The 26,005-nt window shown below is 35.6% G+C and overlaps 1 protein-coding gene across 1 annotated transcript in view; it reads left to right on the forward strand.

Moving 5' to 3' along the window:
* Positions 1 to 26,005, forward strand: part of LOC117323050 (UBX domain-containing protein 8-like) — a 64,368-nt gene that overhangs the window by 14,627 nt on the left and 23,736 nt on the right. Inside the window, exon 4 of the mRNA XM_033878053.1 lies at positions 12,475 to 12,594. Coding sequence (XP_033733944.1) covers positions 12,475 to 12,594 — 120 coding nt within the window. The remainder of the gene's footprint in view (positions 1 to 12,474; positions 12,595 to 26,005) is intronic.

A 26,005-nucleotide genomic window follows, 5' to 3' on the forward strand; every position in this document is an offset into this window, starting at 1 on the left:
TCTAACTGTATCAAAATGATCACATTTACAGTATCTAACTATCAAAATGATCACATTTGCAGTATCTAACTATCAAAATGATCACTTTTACAGTATCTAACTGTATAAAAATAATCACATTTACAGTATCTAACTGTATCAAAATGATCACATTTACAGTATCTAACTATATCAAAATGATCACATTTACAGTATCTAACTGTATAAAAATAATCACATTTACAGTATCTAACTGTATCAAAATGATCACATTTACAGTATCTAACTGTATCAAAATGATCACATTTACAGTATCTAACTGTATCAAAATGATCACATTTACAGTATCTAACTATCAAAATGATCACATTTACAGTATCTAACTGTATCAAAATGATCACATTTACAGTATCTAACTATCAAAATGATCACATTTACAGTATCTAACTATCAAAATAATCACAGTAAATGTGATTATTTTGATAGTTAGATACTGTAAATGTGATCATTTTGATAGTTAGATACTGTAAATGTGATCATTTTGATACAGTTAGATACTGTAAATGTGATCATTTTGATAGTTAGATACTGTAAATGTGATCATTTTGTACAGTATCTAACTATCAAAATGATCACATTTACAGTATCTTACTGTATCAAAATGATCACATTTACGGTATCTAACTGTATCAAAATGATCACATTTACAGTATCTAACTATCAAAATGATCACATTTACAGTATCTAACTGTATCAAAATGATCACATTTACAGTATCTAACTATCAAAATGATCACATTTACAGTATCTAACTGTATCAAAATGATCACATTTACAGTATCTAACTATCAAAATGATCACATTTACAGTATCTAACTATCAAAATGATCACATTTACAGTATCTAACTATCAAAATGATCACATTTACAGTATCTAACTATCAAAATGATCACATTTACAGTATCTAACTGTATCAAAATGATCACATTTACAGTATCTAACTATCAAAATGGTTACATTTACAGTATCTTACTGTATCAAAATGATCACATTTACAGTATCTAACTGTATCAAAATGATCACATTCACAGTATCTAACTATCAAAATGATCACATTTACGGTATCTAACTGTATCAAAATGATCACATTTACAGTATCTAACTATCAAAATGATCACATTTACAGTATCTAACTGTATCAAAATGATCACATTTACAGTATCTAACTATCAAAATGATCACATTTACAGTATCTAACTGTATCAAAATGATCACATTTACAGTATCTAACTATCAAAATGATCACATTTACAGTATCTAACTATCAAAATGATCACATTTACAGTATCTAACTATCAAAATGATCACATTTACAGTATCTAACTATCAAAATGATCACATTTACAGTATCTAACTATCAAAATGGTCACATTTACAGTATCTTACTGTATCAAAATGATCACATTTACAGTATCTTACTGTATCAAAATGATCACATTCACAGTATCTAACTATCAAAATGATCACATTTACGGTATCTAACTGTATCAACATGATAACATTTACAGTATCTAACTGTATCAAAATGATCACATTTACAGTATCTTACTGTATCAAAATGATCACATTTACAGTATCTAACTGTATCAAAATGATCACATTTACAGTATCTAACTGTATCAAAATAATCACATTTACAGTATCTTACTGTATCAAAATGATCACATTTACAGTATCTAACTGTATCAACATGATCACATTTACGGTATCTAACTGTATATAAATGATCACATTTACAGTATCTTACTGTATCAAAATGATCAAATTTACAGTATCTAACTATCAAAATGATCACATTTACAGTATCTAACTATCAACATGATCACATTTACGGTATCTAACTGTATATAAGTGATCACATTTACAGTATCTTACTGTATAAAAATAATCACATTTACAGTATCTTACTATCAAAATGATCACATTTACAGTATCTAACTGTATCAAAACGATCACATTTACAGTATCTAACTGTATCAACATGATCACATTTACAGTATCTTACTATCAAAATGATCACATTTACAGTATCTAACTGTATCAAAATGGTCACATTTACAGTATCTAACTATCAACATGATCACATTTACGGTATCTAACTGTATATAAATGATCACATTTACAGTATCTTACTGTATCAAAATGATCACATTTACAGTATCTAACTGTATCAACATGTTAACATTTACAGTATCTTACTATCAAAATGATCACATTTACAGTATCTAACTGTATCAAAATGATCACATTTACAGTATCTAACTATATCAACATGATCACATTTACGGTATCTAACTGTATATAAATGATCACATTTACAGTATCTAACTGTATCAAAATGATCACATTTACAGTATCTAACTATCAAAATGATCACATTTACAGTATCTAACTGTATCAAAATGATCACATTTACAGTATCTAACTATCAAAATGGTCACATTTACAGTATCTAACTATCAAAATGATCACATTTACGGTATCTAACTGTATCAAAATGATCACATTTACAGTATCTAACTATCAAAATGATCACATTTACAGTATCTAACTGTATCAAAATGATCACATTTACGGTATCTAACTATCAAAATGATCACATTTACAGTATCTAACTGTATCAAAATGATCACGTTTACAGTATCTAGCTGTATCAAAATGATCACATTTACAGTATCTAACTGTATCAAAATGATCACATTTACAGTATCTAACTGTATCAAAATGATCACATTTACAGTATCTAACTATCAAAATGATCACATTCACAGTATCTAACTGTATCAACATGATCACATTTACAGTATCTAACTATCAAAATGATCACATTTACAGTATCTAACTATCAAAATGACCACATTTACAGTATCTAACTGTATCAAAATGATCACATTCACAGTATCTAACTATCAAAATGATCACATTTACGGTATCTAACTGTATCAAAATGATCACATTTACAGTATCTAACTATCAAACTGATCACATTTACAGTATCTTACTGTATCAAAATGATCACATTTACAGTATCTTACTGTATCAACATGATCACATTTACAGTATCTAACTGTATCAAAATGATCACATTTACAGTATCTAACTGTATCAAAATGATCACATTTACAGTATCTAACTATATCAAAATGATCACATTTACAGTATCTAACTGTATCAAAATGATCACATTTACAGTATCTAACTATCAAAATGATCACATTTACAGTATCTAACTATATCAAAATGATCACATTTACGGTATCTAACTATCAAACTGATCACATTTACAGTATCTAACTGTATCAAAATGATCACATTCACAGTATCTTACTGTATCAAAATGATCACATTTACAGTATCTAACTGTATCAAAATGATCACATTTACAGTATCTAACTATCAAAATGATCACATTTACAGTATCTAACTGTATCAAAATGATCACATTTACGGTATCTAACTGTATCAAAATGATCACATTTACAGTATCTAACTATCAAAATGATCACATTTACAGTATCTTACTGTATCAAAATGATCACATTTACAGTATCTTACTGTATCAAAATGATCACATTTACAGTATCTAACTGTATCAAAATGATCACATTCACAGTATCTAACTATCAAAATGATCACATTTTCGGTATCTAACTGTATCAACATGATAACATTTACTGTATCAAAATGATCACATTTACAGTATCTAACTGTATATAAATGATCACATTTACAGTATCTAACTGTATCAAAATGATCACATTTACAGTATCTTACTGTATCAAAATGATCACATTTACAGTATCTTACTGTATCAAAATGATCACATTTACAGTATCTAACTATCAAAATGATCACATTTACAGTATCTTACTGTATCAAAATGATCACATTTACAGTATCTAACTGTATCAACATGATCACATTTACGGTATCTAACTGTATATAAATGATCACATTTACAGTATCTTACTGTATCAAAATGATCAAATTTACAGTATCTAACTATCAAAATGATCACATTTACAGTATCTAACTATCAACATGATCACATTTACGGTATCTAACTGTATATAAATGATCACATTTACAGTATCTAACTGTATCAAAATGATCAAATTTACAGTATCTAACTATCAAAATGATCACATTTACAGTATCTAACTGTATCAAAACGATCACATTTACAGTATCTAACTATCAAAATGATCACATTTACAGTATCTTACTGTATCAAAATGATCACATTTACAGTATCTTACTGTATCAACATGATCACATTTACGGTATCTAACTGTATATAAATGATCACATTTACAGTATCTTACTGTATCAAAATGATCACATTTACAGTATCTAACTATCAAAATGATCACATTTACAGTATCTAACTGTATCAAAATGATCACATTTACAGTATCTAACTGTATATAAATGATCACATTTACAGTATCTTACTGTATCAAAACGATCACATTTACAGTATCTAACTATCAAAATGATCACATTTACAGTATCTTACTGTATCAAAATGATCACATTTACGGTATCTAACTGTATATAAATGATCACATTTACAGTATCTTACTGTATCAAAATGATCACATTTACAGTATCTAACTATCAAAATGATCACATTTACAGTATCTAACTGTATATAAATGATCACATTTACAGTATCTTACTGTATCAAAACGATCACATTTACAGTATCTAACTGTATCAACATGATAACATTTACAGTATCTTACTATCAAAATGATCACATTTACAGTATCTAACTATCAATATGATCACATTTACAGTATCTAACTGTATATAAATGATCACATTTACAGTATCTTACTGTATCAAAACGATCACATTTACAGTATCTAACTGTATCAACATGATAACATTTACAGTATCTTACTATCAAAATGATCACATTTACAGTATCTAACTGTATATAAATGATCACATTTACAGTATCTTACTGTATCAAAATGATCACATTTACAGTATCTAACTATCAAAATGATCACATTTACAGTATCTAACTGTATCAAAATGATCACATTTACAGTATCTAACTATCAAAATGATCACATTTACAGTATCTTACTGTATCAAAATGATCACATTTACAGTATCTTACTGTATCAAAATGATCACATTTACAGTATCTAACTGTATCAAAATGATCACATTTACAGTATCTAACTATCAAAATGATCACATTTACAGTATCTAACTGTATCAAAATGATCACATTTACGGTATCTAACTGTATCAAAATGATCACATTTACAGTATCTAACTATCAAAATGATCACATTTACAGTATCTAACTGTATCAAAATGATCACATTTACAGTATCTAACTGTATCAAAATGATCACATTTACAGTATCTAACTATCAAAATGATCACATTTACAGTATCTAACTGTATCAAAATGATCACATTTACAGTATCTTACTATCAAAATGGTCACATTTACAGTATCTAACTGTATCAAAATGATCACATTTACAGTATCTAACTGTATCAAAATGATCACATTTACAGTATCTAACTATCAAAATGGTCACATTTACAGTATCTAACTATCAAAATGATCACATTTACAGTATCTTACTGTATCAAAATGATCACATTTACGGTATCTAACTGTATCAACAATTCTTGATGTATGTGTCTTACTTTTCTGGTGACCTGGTAGACCCTTTTCCTCATATGACACTGACTGCTGGTATCCCCCTAGACACCCATCCTCATATGACCCTGGCTGTTTGTGTCCCACTAGACACCCAACCTCATATAGCCCTGGCTGTTGGTGTCCAAATAGACACCTCTCTTCATATGACCATGGCTGTGGGTGTTCCACTGGACACCCATCCTCATATGACCCTGGCTGTTGGTGTCCCACTAGACACCCATCCTCATATGACCCTGACTGCTGGTATCCCCCTAGACACCCATCCTCATATAACCCTGGCTGTTGGTGTCCAAATAGACACCTCTCTTCATATGACCATGGCTGTAGGTGTTCCACTGGACACCCATCCTCATATGACCCTGGCTGTTGGTGTCCCACTAGACACCCAACCTCATATGACCCTGGCTGTTGGTGTTCCACCAGACACCCATCCTCGTATGACCCTTGCTATTTATGCCCCACTAGACACCCCTCCTCATATGACACTGGTTGTTGGTGTCCCTTCTATGAACCTCACAGTTGTTATTAAGATTAACCTTTCAATATTTAATGTATAAAAGCCAATTCCTAAATATGATTAACAAAGAACTCCCTCCATATATTCATTTTACTAAAGTAATAACAAGCATGAGTGTGTAATGATCAGTATGAGTGTGTGATGATCAGTACGAGTGTGTGATGATCAGTACGAGTGTGTGATGATCAGTACGAGTGTGTGATGATCAGTACGAGTGTGTAATGATCACTACGAGTGTGTAATGATCAGTACGAGTGCGTAATGATCAGTACCAGTGTGTAATGATCAGTACCAGTGTGTAATGATCAGTACCAGTGTGTAATGATCAGTACCAGTGTGTAATGATCAGTACCAGTGTGTAATGATTAGTACCAGTGTATAATGATCAGTACGATTGTGTAATGATCAGTACCAGTGTGTGATGATCAGTACGAGTGTGTGATGATCAGTACGAGTGCATAATGATCAGTACGAGTGTGAGATGATCAGTACGAGTGTGTAATGATCAGTACGAGTGTGTGATGATCAGTACGAGTGTGTGATGATCAGTACGAGTGCATAATGATCAGTACGAGTGTGTAATGATCAGTACGAGTGCGTAATGATCAGTACGAGTGTGTGATGATCAGTACGAGTGTGTGATGATCAGTACGAGTGCGTAATGATCAGTACGAGTGTGAGATGATCAGTACGAGTGTGTAATGATCAGTATGAGTGTGTAATGATCAGTACAAGTGTGTGATGATCAGTACGAGTGCATAATGATCAGTACGAGTGTGAGATGATCAGTACGAGTGTGTAATGATCAGTACGAGTGCATAATGATCAGTACGAGTGTGTAATGATCAGTACGAGTGCGTAATGATCAGTACGAGTGTGTGATGATCAGTACGAGTGTGTGATGATCAGTACGAGTGCGTAATGATCAGTACGAGTGCATGATGATCAGTACGAGTGTGTGATGATCAGTACGATTGTGTCATGATCAGTACGAGTGTGTAATGATCAGTACGAGTGTGTAATGATCAGTACCAGTGTGTAATGATCAGTACCAGTGTGTAATGATCAGTACCAGTGTGTAATGATCAGTACCAGTGTGTAATGATCAGTACCAGTGTGTAATGATTAGTACCAGTGTGTGATGATCAGTACGAGTGTGTGATGATCAGTACCAGTGTGTAATGATCAGTACGAGTGTGTGATGATCAGTACGATTGTGTAATGATCAGTACGAGTGTGTAATGATCAGTACGAGTGTGAGATGATCAGTATGAGTGTGAGATGATCAGTACGAGTGTGTGATGATCAGTACGAGTGTGTGATGATCAGTACGAGTGTGAGATGATCAGTACCAGTGTGAGATGATCAGTACGAGTGTGTGATGATCAGTACGAGTGTGTAATGATCAGTACGAGTGTGTAATGATCAGTACGAGTGTGTGATGATCAGTACGAGTGTGAGATGATCAGTACGAGTGCGTAATGATCAGTACGAGTGTGTAATGATCAGTACGAGTGTGTAATGATCAGTACCAGTGTGTAATGATCAGTACCAGTGTGTAATGATCAGTACCAGTGTGTAATGATTAGTACCAGTGTATAATGATCAGTACGATTGTGTAATGATCAGTACCAGTGTGTGATGATCAGTACGAGTGTGTAATGATCAATACGAGTGTATAATGATCAGTACGAGTGCATAATGATCAGTACGAGTGTAATGATCAGTACGAGTGTGTAATGATGATACAAGTGTGTGGTGATCAGTACAAGTGTGTCATGATCAGTACAAGTGTGTAATGATGATACGAGTGTGAGATGATCAGTACTAGTGTGTAATGATCAGTACGAGTGTGTAATGATCAGTACGAGTGCATGATGATCAGTACGAGTGTGTAATGATCAGTACGAGTGTGAGATGATCAGTACGAGTGCGTAATGATCAGTACGAGTGTGTAATGATCAGTACGAGTGTGTGATGATCAGTACGAGTGTGTAATGATCAGTACGAGTGTGTAATGATCAGTACGAGTGTGTAATGATCAGTACCAATGTGTAATGATCAGTACGAGTGTGTAATGATCAGTACGAGTGTGTGATGATCAGTACGAGTGCGTAATGATCAGTACGAGTGTGTGATGATCAGTACGAGTGTGTAATGATCTCAGACGATTAATATCAGTCGAGTTATATGATCAATATGTTGTAATGGTCGATACGCAGTGGTTGATCGTAGATAATACTCGATTATGTCAGTCAAGTTTAATGTTCAGTCAGATGTGATAAATTTCCAAGTATCAACGTGTGTAAATATATACATGTTATATATCACTGGTTGAGAGAAGACGATCTTGAATGAGAAGATAACAGTCAGGGATTTAATATATAGGTTAATGATCATACATGTGATAACAACATCATTGATCATACATTGTAATTCAGTACGAGTGTAGATGATCAGTCAGGGAATGATCATACGATGCATGATGATCAGTACGAGTGTGAGATGATCAGTACGAGTGTGTGATGATCAGTACGAGTGTGAGATGATCAGTACGAGTGTGTAATGATCAGTACAAGTGTGTAATGATCAGTACGAGTGCATGATGATCAGTACGAGTGCGTGATGATCAGTATGAGTGTGTGATGATCAGTACGAGTGTGTAATGATCAGTACAAGTGTGTGATGATCAGTACGAGTGTGTAATGATCAGTACAAGTGTGTAATGATCAGTACGAGTGTGTGATGATCAGTACGAGTGTTTAATGATCAGTACGAGTGTGTAATGATCAGTACGAGTGTGAGATGATCAGTACGAGTGCGTAATGATCAGTACGAGTGTGTAATGATCAGTACGAGTGTGTGATGATCAGTACGAGTGTGTAATGATCTGTATGATAGTGATTTTTAACCACTGCTCGTTAGTATAGTGATCTTTTACCACTGCTCGTTAGTTTTCCAAAGTCTATGCTGAATTAAATCTAATTAATATGAGATTACCACACATTGATCTTTTTATAAGGGATACATTAATAGGTATATCTAGGTAATACACGGTAAGGGATCAAGTTCCAGATCATAAGGGTTTTGTTTGGGGATAATCTGATTCCCTCTTACATCGTCACACACTACACATTTTCATTCTACTTTCTCAGACTGATTCATATATAGTGATATTTTGATTTTTTAATGGGGAAGCAGTGGGTGTTTGTATATACTATATGAGTCACAGTTCTAATTTTAGGTCTAGGACTGTGATAAATTTCCAAATATATCAAACTAAAAACTCATGTTATATATATTCAACTTGGTCAGGAAAAGACGATTCTTTGAATGAGAAGATACAAGGTCAGGGATTTAAAAGTTCATCTACTGTACCTAACATTTTAACAAATTCTTCTCATCAACTGAAAGGTCAACAATCACATTATTTGGCTAATGGGTTTCTGGGATAAGTATGAAAATTCCAAGTCACCCTGGTCAAATTCAGTAAATAATTCAAATTATAGGTAACAAATATAATAACATTGAATTGTACTGTCTAATTAGTATGTTATGTCAGGTGGAGATCTATGGTCCCTCTCTATTGTACAGTCTAATTAGTATGTTATGTCAGGTGGAGATCTGTGGTCCCTCTATTGTACAGTCTAATTAGTATGTTATGTCAGGTGGAGATCTGTGATCCCTGTATTGTACAGTCTAATTAGTATGTTATGTCAGGTGGAGATCTGTGGTCCCTCTCTATTGTACAGTCTAATTAGTATGTTATGTCAGGTGGAGATCTGTGGTCCCTCTCTATTGTACAGTCTAATTAGTATGTTATGTCAGTTGGAGATCTGTGGTCCCTCTCTATTGTACAGTCTAATTAGTATGTTATGTCAGGTGGAGATCTGTGGTCCCTCTCTATTGTACAGTCTAATTAGTATGTTATGTCAGGTGGAGATCTGTGGTCCCTCTATTGTACTGTCTAATTATTGTGTTATGTCAGGTGGAGATCTGTGGTCCCTCTCTATTGTACAGTCTAATTAGTATGTTATGTCAGTTGGAGATCTGTGGTCCCTCTATTTTACAGTCTAATTAGTATGTTATGTCAGGTGGAGATCTGTGGTCCATCTCTATTGTACAGTCTAATTAGTATGTTATGTCAGGTGGAGATCTGTAGTCTCTCTCTATTGTAGTCTAATTAGTATGTTATGTCAGGTGGAGATCTGTGGTCCCTCTCTATTGTACAGTCTAATTAGTATGTTATGTCAGGTGGAGATCTGTGGTCCCTCTCTATTGTACAGTCTAATTAGTATGTTATGTCAGGTGGAGATCTGTGGTCTCTCTCTATTGTACAGTCTAATTAGTATGTTATGTCAGGTGGAGATCTGTGGTCCCTCTCTATTGTACAGTCTCATTAGTATGTTATGTCAGGTGGAGATCTTTGGTCTCTCTCTATTGTACAGTCTAATTAGTGTGTTATGTCAGGTGGAGATCTGTGGTCCCTCTCTATTGTACAGTCTAATTAGTATGTTATGTCAGGTGGAGATCTGTGGTCCCTCTCTATTGTACAGTCTAATTAGTATGTTATGTCAGGTGGAGATCTGTGGTCCCTCTCTATTGTACAGTCTAATTAGTATGTTATGTCAGGTGGAGATCTGTGGTCTCTCTCTATTGTACAGTCTAATTAGTGTGTTATGTCAGGTGGAGATCTGTGGTCCCTCTCTATTGTACAGTCTAATTAGTATGTTATGTCAGGTGGAGATCTGTGGTCCCTCTCTATTGTACAGTCTAATTAGTATGTTATGTCAGGTGGAGATCTGTGGTCCCTCTATTGTAGTCTAATTAGTATGTTATGTCAGGTGGAGATCTGTGGTCCCTCTCTATTGTACAGTCTAATTAGTATGTTATGTCAGGTGGAGATCTTTGGTCCCTCTATTATACAGTCTAATTAATATGTTATGTCAGGTGGAGATCTGTGGTCTCCTTATTGTGCAGTCTGATTGGTATGTTATGTTAGGTTGAGATCTTATATGTGTGTCAATGGTATTTCTGTGAATTATTTGAGAAACCCTTAAACAGTTATGTATGAGGACAGGTTGTTTGGATCGGTGTGTACTTACATTGTACTACATATCCGGAATCTATCATTTTTGTGTCACCTTGAAAAGGTGACATATAGGTATTACTATGTCGGCGGCATCGTCATCCGAACAATGGTTTCCGTCCAATAACTTGTGTTCCCTTTGGCCAATCAAACTCAAACTTCACACAGTGCTTTCTTACCAAAAGTGCTTGCCTGGGATTGCTTTTCAGATTCAAAGGTCAAAGGTCAAGGTCACTGTTTCTATTAATAGAAAATTGGTTTCCATGCAATAACTCAAGTTCCCTTCAGCCAATCAAACTCAAACTTCACACAGTGCTTCCTTACCAAAAGTGCTTGCTTAGGATTGCTTTTCAGGTTCAAAGGTCAAAGGTCCTTGCTACTCTAAATAGAAAATAGGTTTGCTTGCGATAACTTGAGATTCCTTAGGCCAATCAAACTCAAACTTGAGGCATTGCTTTCTTATAGGAAGTGCTTGCTTGGGATTGCTTTAAGTTTCGATGTTCAAAGGTCAAAGGTCAAGGTCACTGTTGCTATTAATAGAAACTTGGTTTCCATTGATAACTCGAGTTCCCTTGCACCAATTAAACTCAAACTTTGTATAGTACTTCCTTATCAAAAGTGCTTGCTTGCGATTGCTTTTCAGGTTCGAAAGTCACGGTCACTCTAAATAAATAGAAAATCTGTCCAGTTCCCTTTTGGTCAATCAACCTAAAACTGTATGAAAAACACTTAAATTTTGCATGAAACTTGTTCTGATTTGCAAAGCAGATCAGTTTGATTTTTAAAATTCAAATCCTAGCTTGCTGCGCAGGCGACACATCCACTTCCATGGAATTCTTGTTTCTATCTAACTACATACTTGGGTGGTCAGGTGGCACAGTTGTAATGCAGTTTGCTTTCATCTTGGTGTTCAAATCAACATGAAAAGGTATGGGGTCACCTGCCCAACCACTTGGGTTTCCCCGGGTACTCTTGTTTCCTTCCACAGTAAGACACTTCTATCAGGGCCAACAAGAGCGATTAATATAAATTGATATAACTTGTTTCGCAATTGTTGTAAAATAAATAAAGCTTGCTTACCTACCCAGTATCTGTATCATTATTTCTGTCTAATGTTATTACTATTTCAGGCAGAAAATTACAAGGACCGTATCCTTAGACCTAGAGAAGAGGCCAAGAAGCGACAAAAAGAAGAGGACTACTACAAGTTCATGGGTCCGACCTGGAAAGGGGAAGGACAAAGCCTAGGGGTATGTGATCATGGGAACATATACTGGTTTTCAACTCTTTATGGAAATTATTTACATCAGTCTTATCTGACTGATATTGACAATTCTGTGGTTCAGATCTCTACTTCTGAATTTCTTGTAATATTTGTCCAACGGCAATATAGAATTGTTTTTGTCTTGTTTTGATATGAACTCATGAAAACTCTGATAAAGTGCACATATTCAAACAAATGTGATTTTAAACTGAACAAATTACATTATAAGAGTATACAAGTTACATTAAAATGTCTATTACATATATCTTATGACTACTGTGATATATGGTGTAATAAGGTCATTACATAAATTTTCTTTATTACACACATATAATATTACCTTCTGCTATGTTGATTGGCTGGTTCTGTGGGAACTATTCATAAGGGGACGAACAACATATTTCTTTTACTACGAAGGGTAAAAAAAGGGTATCGATGATTTTGTAAACAATCAAGCAATCATGAAAACTTTGTCAAAAATTTGTTATGATCTTAAGCTTCTTCAGTTTTGAAGTGAAGAAACAGAAAGTTGCGAAAATTATAAAATCCCACCACATGAACTGAGCCCTCTCCTTTGCAAATTCTTCATAGGAATATGGATTGGAAGCAAGATGGTTCCAGTTATTAACCGAGTTCGCTGCAGAGTTTCATGCGTTCATTTGACAGGCAATTGAGACGGTATGATTATGGTTACTCTGTGATCAGTAGTGATGAATTTGGAAATGTCTGTAAAGTTCTGAAAGCTAAACAAAAAGTGCTTAAGAAGGAAGGAAAGGGAAACAAAGCTATGAGGGCTCAATCTACAGTGGAACCTATTTCAGATGCTGAAATTGAAACTCTGTGGGAACAAGGCCAACTCGGATGTAGCAATCCTGAGAGTGTCATAAACACACTTTGGTTTCTCAATACTGTCCATATCGGACTACATAGTTCTGAAACATAGATCAATGTATTGGGAGGATGTGAATTTGTACTGGGACATGTCAGGTTAAGAATTTGACGAGAGGTAAACAAAAATGTGTCGAGGAACAAACCAAAGGGACGTCCGCACAGTGAAACCCAAAATGTGGAGTATTTCAGAGAACCTAGTTGGTAGTTGTGCAGTATTCACATACAAATTTTACAAGAGTCAATGGTCTGTAAGTGACTGTGAACCTCGTGATCCATTCTACATAACTACACATACAAAACAGGCTGGAACAGGAAACAATGAAAGGGGATGACCAGTGGTTTAAAAACAGCCAGTAGGTTTAAACAAACTTAACCAAATAATGAAGAAAAGAAAATGGCCATAGCTGTATGTCTCCTGAGTGATGAAAACTATAGAATCACAGTGCTCGCAAGCACTTGGTTCAGAAGTAAAACAACCAAAATATCCCTCTTAATCAAATAATGCAGGTAACAGGACATCGGAATTTGCAAGTTGCAAACAATTATAGCCATGTTAATGACACCAAGCATAAGAACATATCTAGGATTTTCTTCAACAGATTGGTTACACAAAACACGCTAACACTGTTATCGACAAACACTTGTTAAGTTCACACAATCCAGAACACTGCAGACAAATCGGCTTCAAACGATGCCTTTCACAGAAGTATGAGTACAATATTCACTGGAAACATTCTTGGTGAAACATTTAACATCACTATTAAGTTCCACAAGGATGAGGATAAATCCAAAACAGTGAAAAGGTGCCACACCTTCGATGTTTACGAAAGCAACAGTGAAAGCCAAGTGATGTCACAACAGCGTCACATCAAAAACAGTCGCTCAGGCACTGTCAAACTTAAATATTTTCTACATTGTTTCAAATCCCTAAGGACAATTTATCTATTAGAAATTAAGTAGGAAAGGCCTGAAAGTTTGTTATAAGGTCTATATTTAATCAAATGAATCAATTTCAAGAGTCAACTGTGTAGGACTATTTCTTTTCTCACTGGTATAATTGACCTACTTCAAGGGGTCGAGTGATTTGGTTGCAACATTAAAATCAGCTGATGATGATGTGATGGCAAAGAGAAAATCAATTTCTGTTGGGAAATGATGAAATACGTCATATGATCAAATAATCTGTCATTCATTTCCCTTCATATTAGAGTGATGATTCTCCTGTAGAATTTTCCAGAGGCTCGCAAAAATGAAAAATTCAAAACTCACAACACATGACATAATACAAATATACATTCATATAACATACATTATAACTATGTTTGGTGAAAGGGGCAACTCAGTTACCACAAAATAAACTCAATTTCTGTAGATTGTGATGTCTGGAAAGTTAATGCTTATGCCATACCGTGGTGTCTGGTATCCGACGTCCAGGTTCCTTGTCCATCCGTCAACAATTGTCGTCTTCTTCTTCACAGCTGGAGTTAAACCAAATTTGATTGGAAGCATCTCTCGGTGGTTAACATTCAAAATTGTTCAAATGGGGAGGTTGGCTCCCAGTGGCCTACGATGTAGGGCCAAAAGGGGTCAATTTGGCTATATTGATAAAAACGACTTCTCTGTAAATAAGCAGTGAATATCACTCATATTTGTTTGGTAGCATCATTATAGGGTTGGGATTCAAAATTGTACAAATGATGGGGCTGACCCTCCAGGGGCCTGACAAGTTGGGCCAAGAGGGGTCAATTTGGCTAAATTTATATAAATTACTTCTCTGTAAACAAGCAATGGATGTCGCTCATATATTTCTGGTAGCATAGTTTTGAGGTGGGGATTCAAACTTGTACAAATGGTGGGGGTGACAACTTCTCTGGAACTAAGCAAAATATGATATTTATATTTCAGTGGTAGCATTCTTAGGTGGTTGGGATTCAAATTCATACAAAGCAGGGTGCTGAGGGGCAGGTCCAAAAGGGGTAATTTGGCTACATTACTATAAATGACTTCTCTGGAACTAAGCTATGGGTATTGCTCCTCTTTGACTGATTAGATCCCTAAGTAATTGGGATTCAAATCTACAAATTGTAGGGCTGACCCCCAGGGGAATGAGGGTCAGGCTAAAAGGGAACAATTTTGCTATTTTGCTATAAATGACTTCTCTGGAACTAAACTATGGATATCACTCATATTTATTTGACTAGTAGCATCCTTAGTGGCTGTGAATTCAAAAAGCTACAAATGATGGGGTTTGCCCCCATTATAAAGGCCCTGGGGTCTTTCCCCATCCCTAGGGATTTAGATTCTTTAAAATTTCTTTTAAACCATTTAGATCCCCAGCCTATAATCATATATAGCATTGTCGGACATCAAGAGATTAACACAATATGGGCTTAGTTTCATTGATTTATCTTTGAAACAATTTAGATCCCCACCCTATAACCACATATATCATTGCATGGCCTTAAAATGTAAACATGTTAATGTTGTAAAAAGAGGTTGTGGGGTGTTTCCCCACCCCAAGGAACTTAGTTTTAAACACATTCATGTTGTCAAAACATTCCCTGGAGACTTTTAACACCCTGAAGGAGTCTGGACGACATTGCTTCTGGGCTATATTCTTGAAGCTGTTGAAATCCCCACCCCATAACCATATGTAGCATTGTTAAAATTCAACAAGTAAAGCTATCAACAAAGTGAGTGATGCAGGCCTTCTCGGCCTCTTGTTTGATAGAATCTTGGGGCATTTTGGTGTACCTGCAATATGCATCAGAAGACCATCTGCCTAAACCTTGCTCATATTATCTTCCACCTTGATAAAATGTGCATATTCAAACAAAAGTAATTTATACTATGAATAATATTTAAACTTCATACAGTTAATTACTATACTATTGATACAACTATGTCTTTCCTCAGATCTCTTTGGTATCTTAATTTATATACTGAACACCTGTTGATATTTATATGATATATTCCTGTTATACTCTCAGTAATGCTAATTTGTACTGGAGTACTACTAAGATGAAACTCCATGTTTTCAGTTTTACGCTAAATTAATACAGGCTGTTGTTGTTTTTCAAAGATAAAAGAGCTATACACATAATTGAATTACACTTTGTGGGCCAAAATACAAAAACTGCTTCATAGTATCATTGAAACAAAATTACATGTCTGTTTCCCTAACCTACATGTCTGTCCCCACTAACCTACATGTCTGTCCCCACTAACATGCATGTCTGTCCCCACTAACCTACATGTCTGTGTCCACTAACCTACATGTCTGTACCCACTCACCAACATGTCTGTCCCCACTAACCTACATGTCTGTCCCCACTAACCTACATGTCTGTGTCCACTAACCTACATGTCTGTCCCAACTAACCTACATGTCTGTCCCAACTAACCTACATGTCTGTGTCCACTAACCTACATGTCTGTCCCAACTAACCTATATGTCTGTCCCCACTAACCTACATGTCTGTCCCAACTAACCTACATGTCTGTCCCCACTAACCTACATGTCTGTCCCCACTAACCTACATGTCTGTCCCAACTAACCTACATGTCTGTGTCCACTAACCTACATGTCTGTCCCAACTAACCTATATGTCTGTCCCCACTAACCTACATGTCTGTCCCAACTAACCTATATGTCTGTCCCCACTAACCTACATGTCTGTACCCACTAACCTATATGTCTGTCCCCACTAACCTACATGTCTGTACCCACTAACCTACATGTCTGTACCCACTAACCTACATGTCTGTCCCCACTAACCTACATGTCTGTCCCAACTAACCTATATGTCTGTCCCCACTAACCTACATGTCTGTCCCAACTAACCTACATGTCTGTCCCCACTAACCTACATGTCTGTCCCCACTAACCTACATGTCTGTCCCAACTAACCTACATGTCTGTGTCCACTAACCTACATGTCTGTCCCAACTAACCTATATGTCTGTCCCCACTAACCTACATGTCTGTCCCAACTAACCTATATGTCTGTCCCCACTAACCTACATGTCTGTACCCACTAACCTATATGTCTGTCCCCACTAACCTACATGTCTGTACCCACTAACCTACATGTCTGTACCCACTAACCTACATGTCTGTCCCCACTAACCTACATGTCTGTCCCCACTAACCTACATGTCTGTCCCCACTAACCTACATGTCTGTCCCAACTAACCTATATGTCTGTCCCCACTAACCTACATGTCTGTCCCCACTAACCTACATGTCTGTACCCACTAACCTACATGTCTGTCCCCACTAACCTACATGTCTGTGTCCACTAACCTACATGGCTGTGTCCACTAACCTACATGTCTGTCCCCACTAACCTACATGTCTGTCCCCACTAACCTACATGTCTGTCCCCACTAACCTACATGTCTGTCCCAACTAACCTATATGTCTGTCCCCACTAACCTACATGTCTGTCCCCACTAACCTACATGTCTGTCCCCACTAACCTACATGTCTGTCCCCACTAACCTACATGTCTGTCCCCACTAACCTACATGTCTGTGTCCACTAACCTACATGTCTGTCCCCACTAACCTACATGTGTGTGTCCACTAACCTACATGTCTGTCCCCACTAACCTACATGTCTGTCCCCACTAGCCTACATGTCTGTCCCCACTCACCAACATGTCTGTCCCCACTAACCTACATGTCTGTGTCCTCTAAACTAAATGTCTGTCCCCACTAACCTACATGTCTGTTTCCACTAACCTACATGTCTGTGTCCACTAACCTACATGTCTGTGTCCACTAACCTACATGTCTGTGTCTACTAACCTACATGTCTGTGTCCACTAACCTACATGTCTGTACCCACTAACCTACATGTCTGTCCCCACTAACCTACATGTCTGTCCCCACTAACCTACATGTCTGTGTCCACTAACCTACATGTCTGTACCCACTCACCAACATGTCTGTCCCCACTAACCTACATGTCTGTCCCCACTAACCTACATGTCTGTCCCCACTAACCTACATGTCTGTCCCCACTAACCTACATGTCTGTCCCCACTAACCTACATGTCTGTCCCCCCTAACCTACATGTCTGTACCCACTAACCTACATGTCTGTCCCCACTAACCTACATGTCTGTCCCCCTTAACCTACATGTCTGTCCCCCCTAACCTACATGTCTGTCCCCACTAACCTACATGTCTGTCCCCACTAACCTACATGTCTGTACCCACTAACCTACATGTCTGTCCCCACTCACCAACATGTCTGTCCCCACTAACCTACATGTCTGTCCCCACTAACCTACATGTCTGTCCCCACTAACCTGCATGTCTGTCCTCCTTAACCTACATGTCTGTCCCCCCTAACCTACATGTCTGTCCCCACTAACCTACATGTCTGTCCCCACTAACCTACATGTATGCCCCTCCCCCCCCCCCTTCCAGTCATTAAAATTTTTACTATTTTGGTCCAAATGAAATTAATGTTGTGATCTAGTAATTGATTCAAGCTGCTTTGAATTCTTCATGTTCCAAAAGTAAACAATGCAAGTCCTTATCAAAATGTGTACTTTGCAGGTGACAATTTTCCCCTGGTTAGGGGATATGTCAGTGATTAGTATGTCTCCTAAAGGCACTAACACATCCTGAAGGATTTAGGTTGTAGTCTGTGACCAAGTGTAGTCTATAATGTCACCAACACTGTATGTAAACATGTCTGTATCAAAGTGTGACTAAGTGTAGTCTATAATGTCACCAACACTATATGTAAACATGTCTGTATCAAGGTGTGACTAAGTGTAGTCTATGTCACCAACACTGTATGTAAACATGTCTGTATCAAAGTGTGACTAAGTGTAGTCCATGTCTGTATCAAAGTGTGACTAAGTGTAGTCCATGTCTGTATCAAAGTGTGACTAAGTGTAGTCTATGTCACCAACACTGTATGTAAACATGTCTGTATCAAAGTGTGACTAAGTGTAGTCTATGTCACCAACACTGTATGTAAACATGTCTGTATCAAAGTGTGACTAAGTGTAGTCTATAATGTCACCAACACTGTATGTAAACATGTCTGTATCAAAGTGTGACTAAGTGTAGTCTATAATGTCACCAACACTGTATGTAAACATGTCTGTATCAAGGTGTGACTAAGTGTAGTCCATGTCTGTATCAAGGTGTGACTAAGTGTAGTCCATGTCTGTATCAAGGTGTGACTAAGTGTAGTCTATAATGTCACCAACACTGTATGTAAACATGTCTGTATCAAGGTGTGACTAAGTGTAGTCCATGTCTGTATCAAGGTGTGACTAAGTGTAGTCCATGTCTGTATCAAGGTGTGACTAAGTGTAGTCTATAATGTCACCAACACTGTATGTAAACATGTCTGTATCAAGGTGTGACTAAGTGTAGTCCATGTCTGTATCAAGGTGTGACTAAGTGTAGTCCATGTCTGTATCAAGGTGTGACTAAGTGTAGTCCATGTCTGTATCAAGGTGTGACTAAGTGTAGTCCATGTCTGTATCAAGGTGTGACTAAGTGTAGTCCATGTCTGTATCAAGGTGTGACTAAGTGTAGTCTATAATGTCACCAACACTGTATGTAAACATGTCTGTATCAAGGTGTGACCAAGTGTGGTCTATAATGTCACCAACACTGTATGTAAACATGTCTGTATCAAGGTGTGACTAAGTGTAGTCTATGTCTGTATCAAGGTGTGACTAAGTGTAGTCTATAATGTCACCAACACTGTATGTAAACATGTCTGTATCAAGGTGTGACTAAGTGTAGTCTATGTCTGTATCAAGGTGTGACTAAGTGTAGTCTATAATGTCACCAACACTGTATGTAAACATGTCCGTATCAAGGTGTGACTAAGTGTAGACACATTGGGACAAATCAGTTGTCCTCTAAGATTACAACACTACTTCTATGAAATGCTAGGATCTATCTGAAGCTCCATATGGTCTTGTCTATCCATCTGAGTTTAGTGCTTTACCTTTCCTAATTTAACAAGGCTCCATAGAGAGAGTTCTACTGACTTTTGTATTGATTGTAATATTACTACTTGCTCAGATCTTACATATACCTGTATCTATAGATCTTTCTGTACAGTATTGCCTATTTACAATGTACATGAAAGTTTACAGTTGCGATAGGCTAGTAAATATTGAATACTTGCAACATGTTGATGTTATAAAATCTCACTACTGAGTGATTACTAGTGATGATAATTATTACAAACCTGACTCATTTGTATTACATTTTAAATTGTTACAGCACTTTCAAGTGTGAATCTGTACAAAACTTAAAAGTTTTGACCTTGCTCTATCTTGTCTAAATCCATTTGGACAGTTAAGCTACAGTTGATGTAGGTAGTACAGTTTGTAATCCAGCACCAATAAATATCATGTACATGTAATTGGTTTTAATAGAGGCCTTGTTTGTACCCGTTGGAGGCTTCAGTCAGTTTTATTGTTATAATACATAGGAATACTAATATCCTTCCTTTACTGAGAATATGTATAAGAAATCCATCTTATTCAAGTGTTTTTGTGTTTGGTGTAATACCCAAGAATTTAATCTCGTTTGAATAATTGAAATGGATCAAATTAAAATATGATTTATTTATTGAAGACAGTGATAATGGTATATTTCTGGAATTATATCTGTGAGAGAATGACATGAAAGAAACCTAACAATTAAAGTGTGAAAAGGCAAGATTTTAACATCACATCCAAAATATTTTTGTCAAAGATATATCACAGCTATATTTATGGGATTATAAACCAATATCTGAAATGATAAGAAATTTTGGTCACATTGATTGTGGTGAAAACACAAGATTGTAACAGCTCTTTAAGTGTTAGTGCCAAAATTATGAATTGAAAGGAAATCAGAATTAATGCAGGAGATGTCTCTCCGTAAAGTAATGGGATATGTATATATACATCTCTGTTAATGTTACTGTTCAAACCTTATAAAATATGGGAAATCTGACTGTACAGTGAATATAAATGCCAGATATGCTTTAAGAATGTTAATATGTAAATTCTGTGTTACATACAATAATTACTGATTTTCACATTTATTCTGTTCCATATACTTTTCCATTGTATAGCGTAATATTCCTGATATTCAACAGGCTAAGGGACCTGATATTGGGCCTGTATCATGTTGAACTGAAGTGCTACCATATTTGTTTAAATGAATCTGCTTGACCAGGCCATGTAACTGAATCGAGTCAACTTATTAGTAGAAATAAACAAATTCTTGGGGGACTTACGAATTACAAATGATGTAAAATGCCCCACTCAAGTAAGAATCAGTAATTTGATGCAGAGCGGGGTGCCATAAACCCTAACTCCCTTAACAAGGAAGGGAGGAAAACGGTATGATTTGTCCATGCTCGGAAACAGCTGGCAAGTGTTTACTCACTGAAACTGCCTTATGAATTTCGAATAGAAAAACAGCTGCTATAACCCCAGGCATCACCTGAAATGGTCGTGTGGTGGGGTGGTGGGGTGGTGGCGGTAATAATTTTTTGGTGCAAAACTTCTATCTTCACTGAAAAACTGCAGAAGAGACTGACCGATCACATGACTGGACTGACCAATCACATACTTGCTATCAGGCTGACCAATCACTATCCTCTGCTATTACTCACTACTAACTGTCTTACTACTATATATACATACATGATATAAGGAACTTAGATATAAGCAATAGATCGTCTTAGTTCATAAACAGCATTTATGTATAACACATAAATTTATATTTATGAACAAAAGACTCAAACACAGACTGAAGTTATACGACTCTTTATTATACTAATACATTGGGCTAAGGGGCTATAACTCTATAAATAGAACACAAAAGTGTTCCATTTGAACATAAATGGTTGAATACACGTTCTCTGTTATAAAGAACAGCTGGCATGGTTTACAAGTTTACAGGAACATTTAAGTGATGTTTAAGCTTAATATATGATAATGAATAGATATCTTCATCTAAAATATTTTTATGACTGACTGTTTCCACAGCCTTGGGTATTCTGCTATAAGGTATAGTCTGTTTCATAAAACTTCAGAATAATGAATCTAAGTAAGGACTGTCAATTACCCACGCCCTGCCCCCTTATTAGGTCATATATGGTTAGCTGTTTTATGATAATACATCTGTTGTGCATGCCACATACATACAGTTAATAAATAGCGTTCATTAAACTATAGCATATTGTTTGGTTGTTTATAAAGTGATATTGTTCATTTATTAATTGTTGAAATCAGCTGTAAAAATTTAAAATGTCCATATTAAAGTCAAACCATGATCGATAATAAAAAATCATAATCGATTAGTCTTTGTCATAGGTAAATTGGCTAATCATCCATTAAATTTATTAATTAAAAACAACACTATACTCCCTACACTAAAACACAGGAGGATGCGAGGGGACTTGATAACACTTTTTAATGTTTTCGATAACAGAGTAACCTCATTTATTTACTTTTGATATCTGAGCCATCAAACTATGACCCACACTTTTGAAAATATACAAAAACCACTGCAATACAAAACTGAGGCGAAACTTTTTCACATATAGAGTAGTTGATACATGGAACAGTCTCCCAAAACATGTTGTTAATGCTCAATTAATTGTTCTGTTTGAAAAACTAGTGGATGATCACTTCAAGGATGTAATATATGGTTATTGATATAATTATGTTTATACATTAGATTTGTGAAATATTTCCTGATATGGACATTGAAGCTTTAAGCCTTAAATTCCATTAAATATATAGTTATTACAGTGTTATTACTTAACTGACTAAGATGGTATCTTGAGGTTATTTCCATACAAATTAATCCTCAGGTAATTATACAAGTTGGTTATATACCTCCCTTATAGATTGCAGTTTTTGGTTTGGGATGAAAGGACTTGTATTAAAGTATAGAAGCTGGTTTTATTTTGTGGTGCTGTAAATATTTATGTTGTAGTTGTTGTGTTGTCATTAAATAAAGTAAATCCTGCTTTGAAAAAAAAATCCTTAGGTAATCCAACAAATTCCCTGGTCATCATGAACAGACAACAACAAATAGAAGGAGGATGTGATGGTAGGTGAGGTTAATATAAGATCACACCCATGAAATACTTTACATACCAAAGGAAAATGACATAGAGACGGATGTTATCAATAACTACAAATAAAACATGTAAAACTTATCAGCTGACGTAGTGGTTATACTATGTTAATGATCTTACTGTGTGTCCGGGTTGATACCAAATGTAATAGTTAATCCAGTGATTTATGCATGTAGAAATACTGTAATATGTATTCAGCCCAGTCCCTATCAAGCTTTATAAATGTTAACTAAAAAATGACAGATGTTGTTGGTCAGGTCAGTCCAAACTTTGATGTTATGCTTACACATTATAATGCAGGTTTCATATAAACATCACAAAGAAAAAAAGTTATGATGATAATATTTGTAACTCTGGGGGCAACAACCATGTGAATTGTAAACCCTTTTGATTATGTTGTCAATGTCAAAGTCTGTCCATACATTCATGATACAGCGACTAACAGCGACTACGGCATAAACATGGTGAGTTGGTTCAAAACAAAAAATTTGATTAAGATGGCTGCCATCGTCCTGTGCAATGAAAATACTCTTAAATGGCAAAAGTACTATTCCTGAACAGATAGCATTATCAAGACTGGACTTTCATTGTTGTTCTGCTGATGGACCATTGTGAATTTTACACTAATGACATGATCAGACCTTCACTTCAGATTTTGTATGGTCCACATTTTGTCCGGATACAAAATTCTGACCTGTTATCCAAGATGGCCACCATCGCCTCCATCTTGAAAATCATATTATTATTCTTTCAGAGCAGATACTGGTATTGAAACAGGACCTTCACGAATGATTTGTGTATGCTTCATTACATATGACATGTAGCTCTTAAGTGAGATTTAGACATATGTGATGGCAAGGATCTGATTGCTGAAATGCTAAAAAAATAATCAATCCTTGATGTACTGATAAATGCCATCTATATATAGATCTCGAGTTAAATATAGAAACATTTCAAGTCAATAAATGTTGATTTGTTTATAAAATTCTCTGCTGTTTAGAAACTATTATTTTGTAGGAACATGTATTATGAATACAGATGATTTATAACAAAAGATAGTTGATGGTTATTTAGTACCATATATAGACAGATATTGAAAAATGATACTGGCCCCTAATTTAACTGTGGGGCCACAGTGACAGAGTGGTTAAGGTGTTCCAACACTTTATCACTAGCCCTCTACTTACCTCTGTAAACAAACAACAGGGAAAGGCAACCATCGAAGAAAAATGAAATAATATCATAAAATTAACTTTATTTTCAAACATTGATTTTTAAACCATATATCATGAGTCCCATTCAAAATAGGAAATATTGCTTGGCTCAGAATTACAGAACTTTCCAATCACAAGTAAACTCTCTTTACTGTTATAAACACATTTATCTAGGTAGTCAATCAAACATCACATTATACACATCCTCAGCTAGCTGAAAACTTTTATTTCATCAATCACATTATACACATCCTCAGCTAGCTGAAAACTTTTATTTCATCAATCACATTATACACATCCTCAGCTAGCTGAAAACTTTTATTTCATCAATCACATTATACACATCCTCAGCTAGCTGAAAACTTTTATTTCATCAATCACATTGTACACAGCCTTAGCTGGCTCAAAACTTTTATTTCATCAATTACATTGTACACAGCATTAGCTGGCTGAAAACTTTTATTTCACCAATCACATTGTACACAGCATTAGCTGGCTGAAAACGTTTATTTCATCAATCACATTATACACATCCTCAGCTAGCTGAAAACTTTTATTTCATCAATCACATTGTACACAGCCTTAGCTGGCTCAAAACTTTTATTTCATCAATCACATTGTACACAGCATTAGCTGGCTGAAAACTTTTATTTCACCAATCACATTGTACACAGCATTAGCTGGCTGAAAACTTTTATTTCACCAATCACATTGTACACAGCATTAGCTGGCTAATAAAACTTTTATTTCACCAATCACATTGTACACAGCATTAGCTGGCTAATAAAACTTTAATTTCATCAATCACATTGTACACAGCCTTAGCTGGCTCAAAACTTTTATTTCATCACTAACATTGTACACAGCATTAGCTAGCTGAAAACTTTTATTTCACCAATCACATTGTACACAGCATTAGCTGGCTAATAAAACTTTTATTTCATCAATCACATTGTACACAGCATTAGCTGGCTAATTAAACTTTAATTTCATCAATAACATTAAATTAGTCACTCACAGGTACATTACAGTTGTCCCAACTCCAAACTTGTTTTAGTTTATTATGAGTTACATGTATCTGAGTTTTAATATGACCGATGGTATGTTTATAATCCCAAGTGAATGAGTCCTAATCTAACTTATGATATTGTAATGAT

Source organism: Pecten maximus, chromosome 1, assembly GCF_902652985.1.
Source record: "Pecten maximus chromosome 1, xPecMax1.1, whole genome shotgun sequence".
In the NCBI taxonomy this organism is placed as follows: Eukaryota; Metazoa; Mollusca; class Bivalvia; order Pectinida; family Pectinidae; genus Pecten; species Pecten maximus.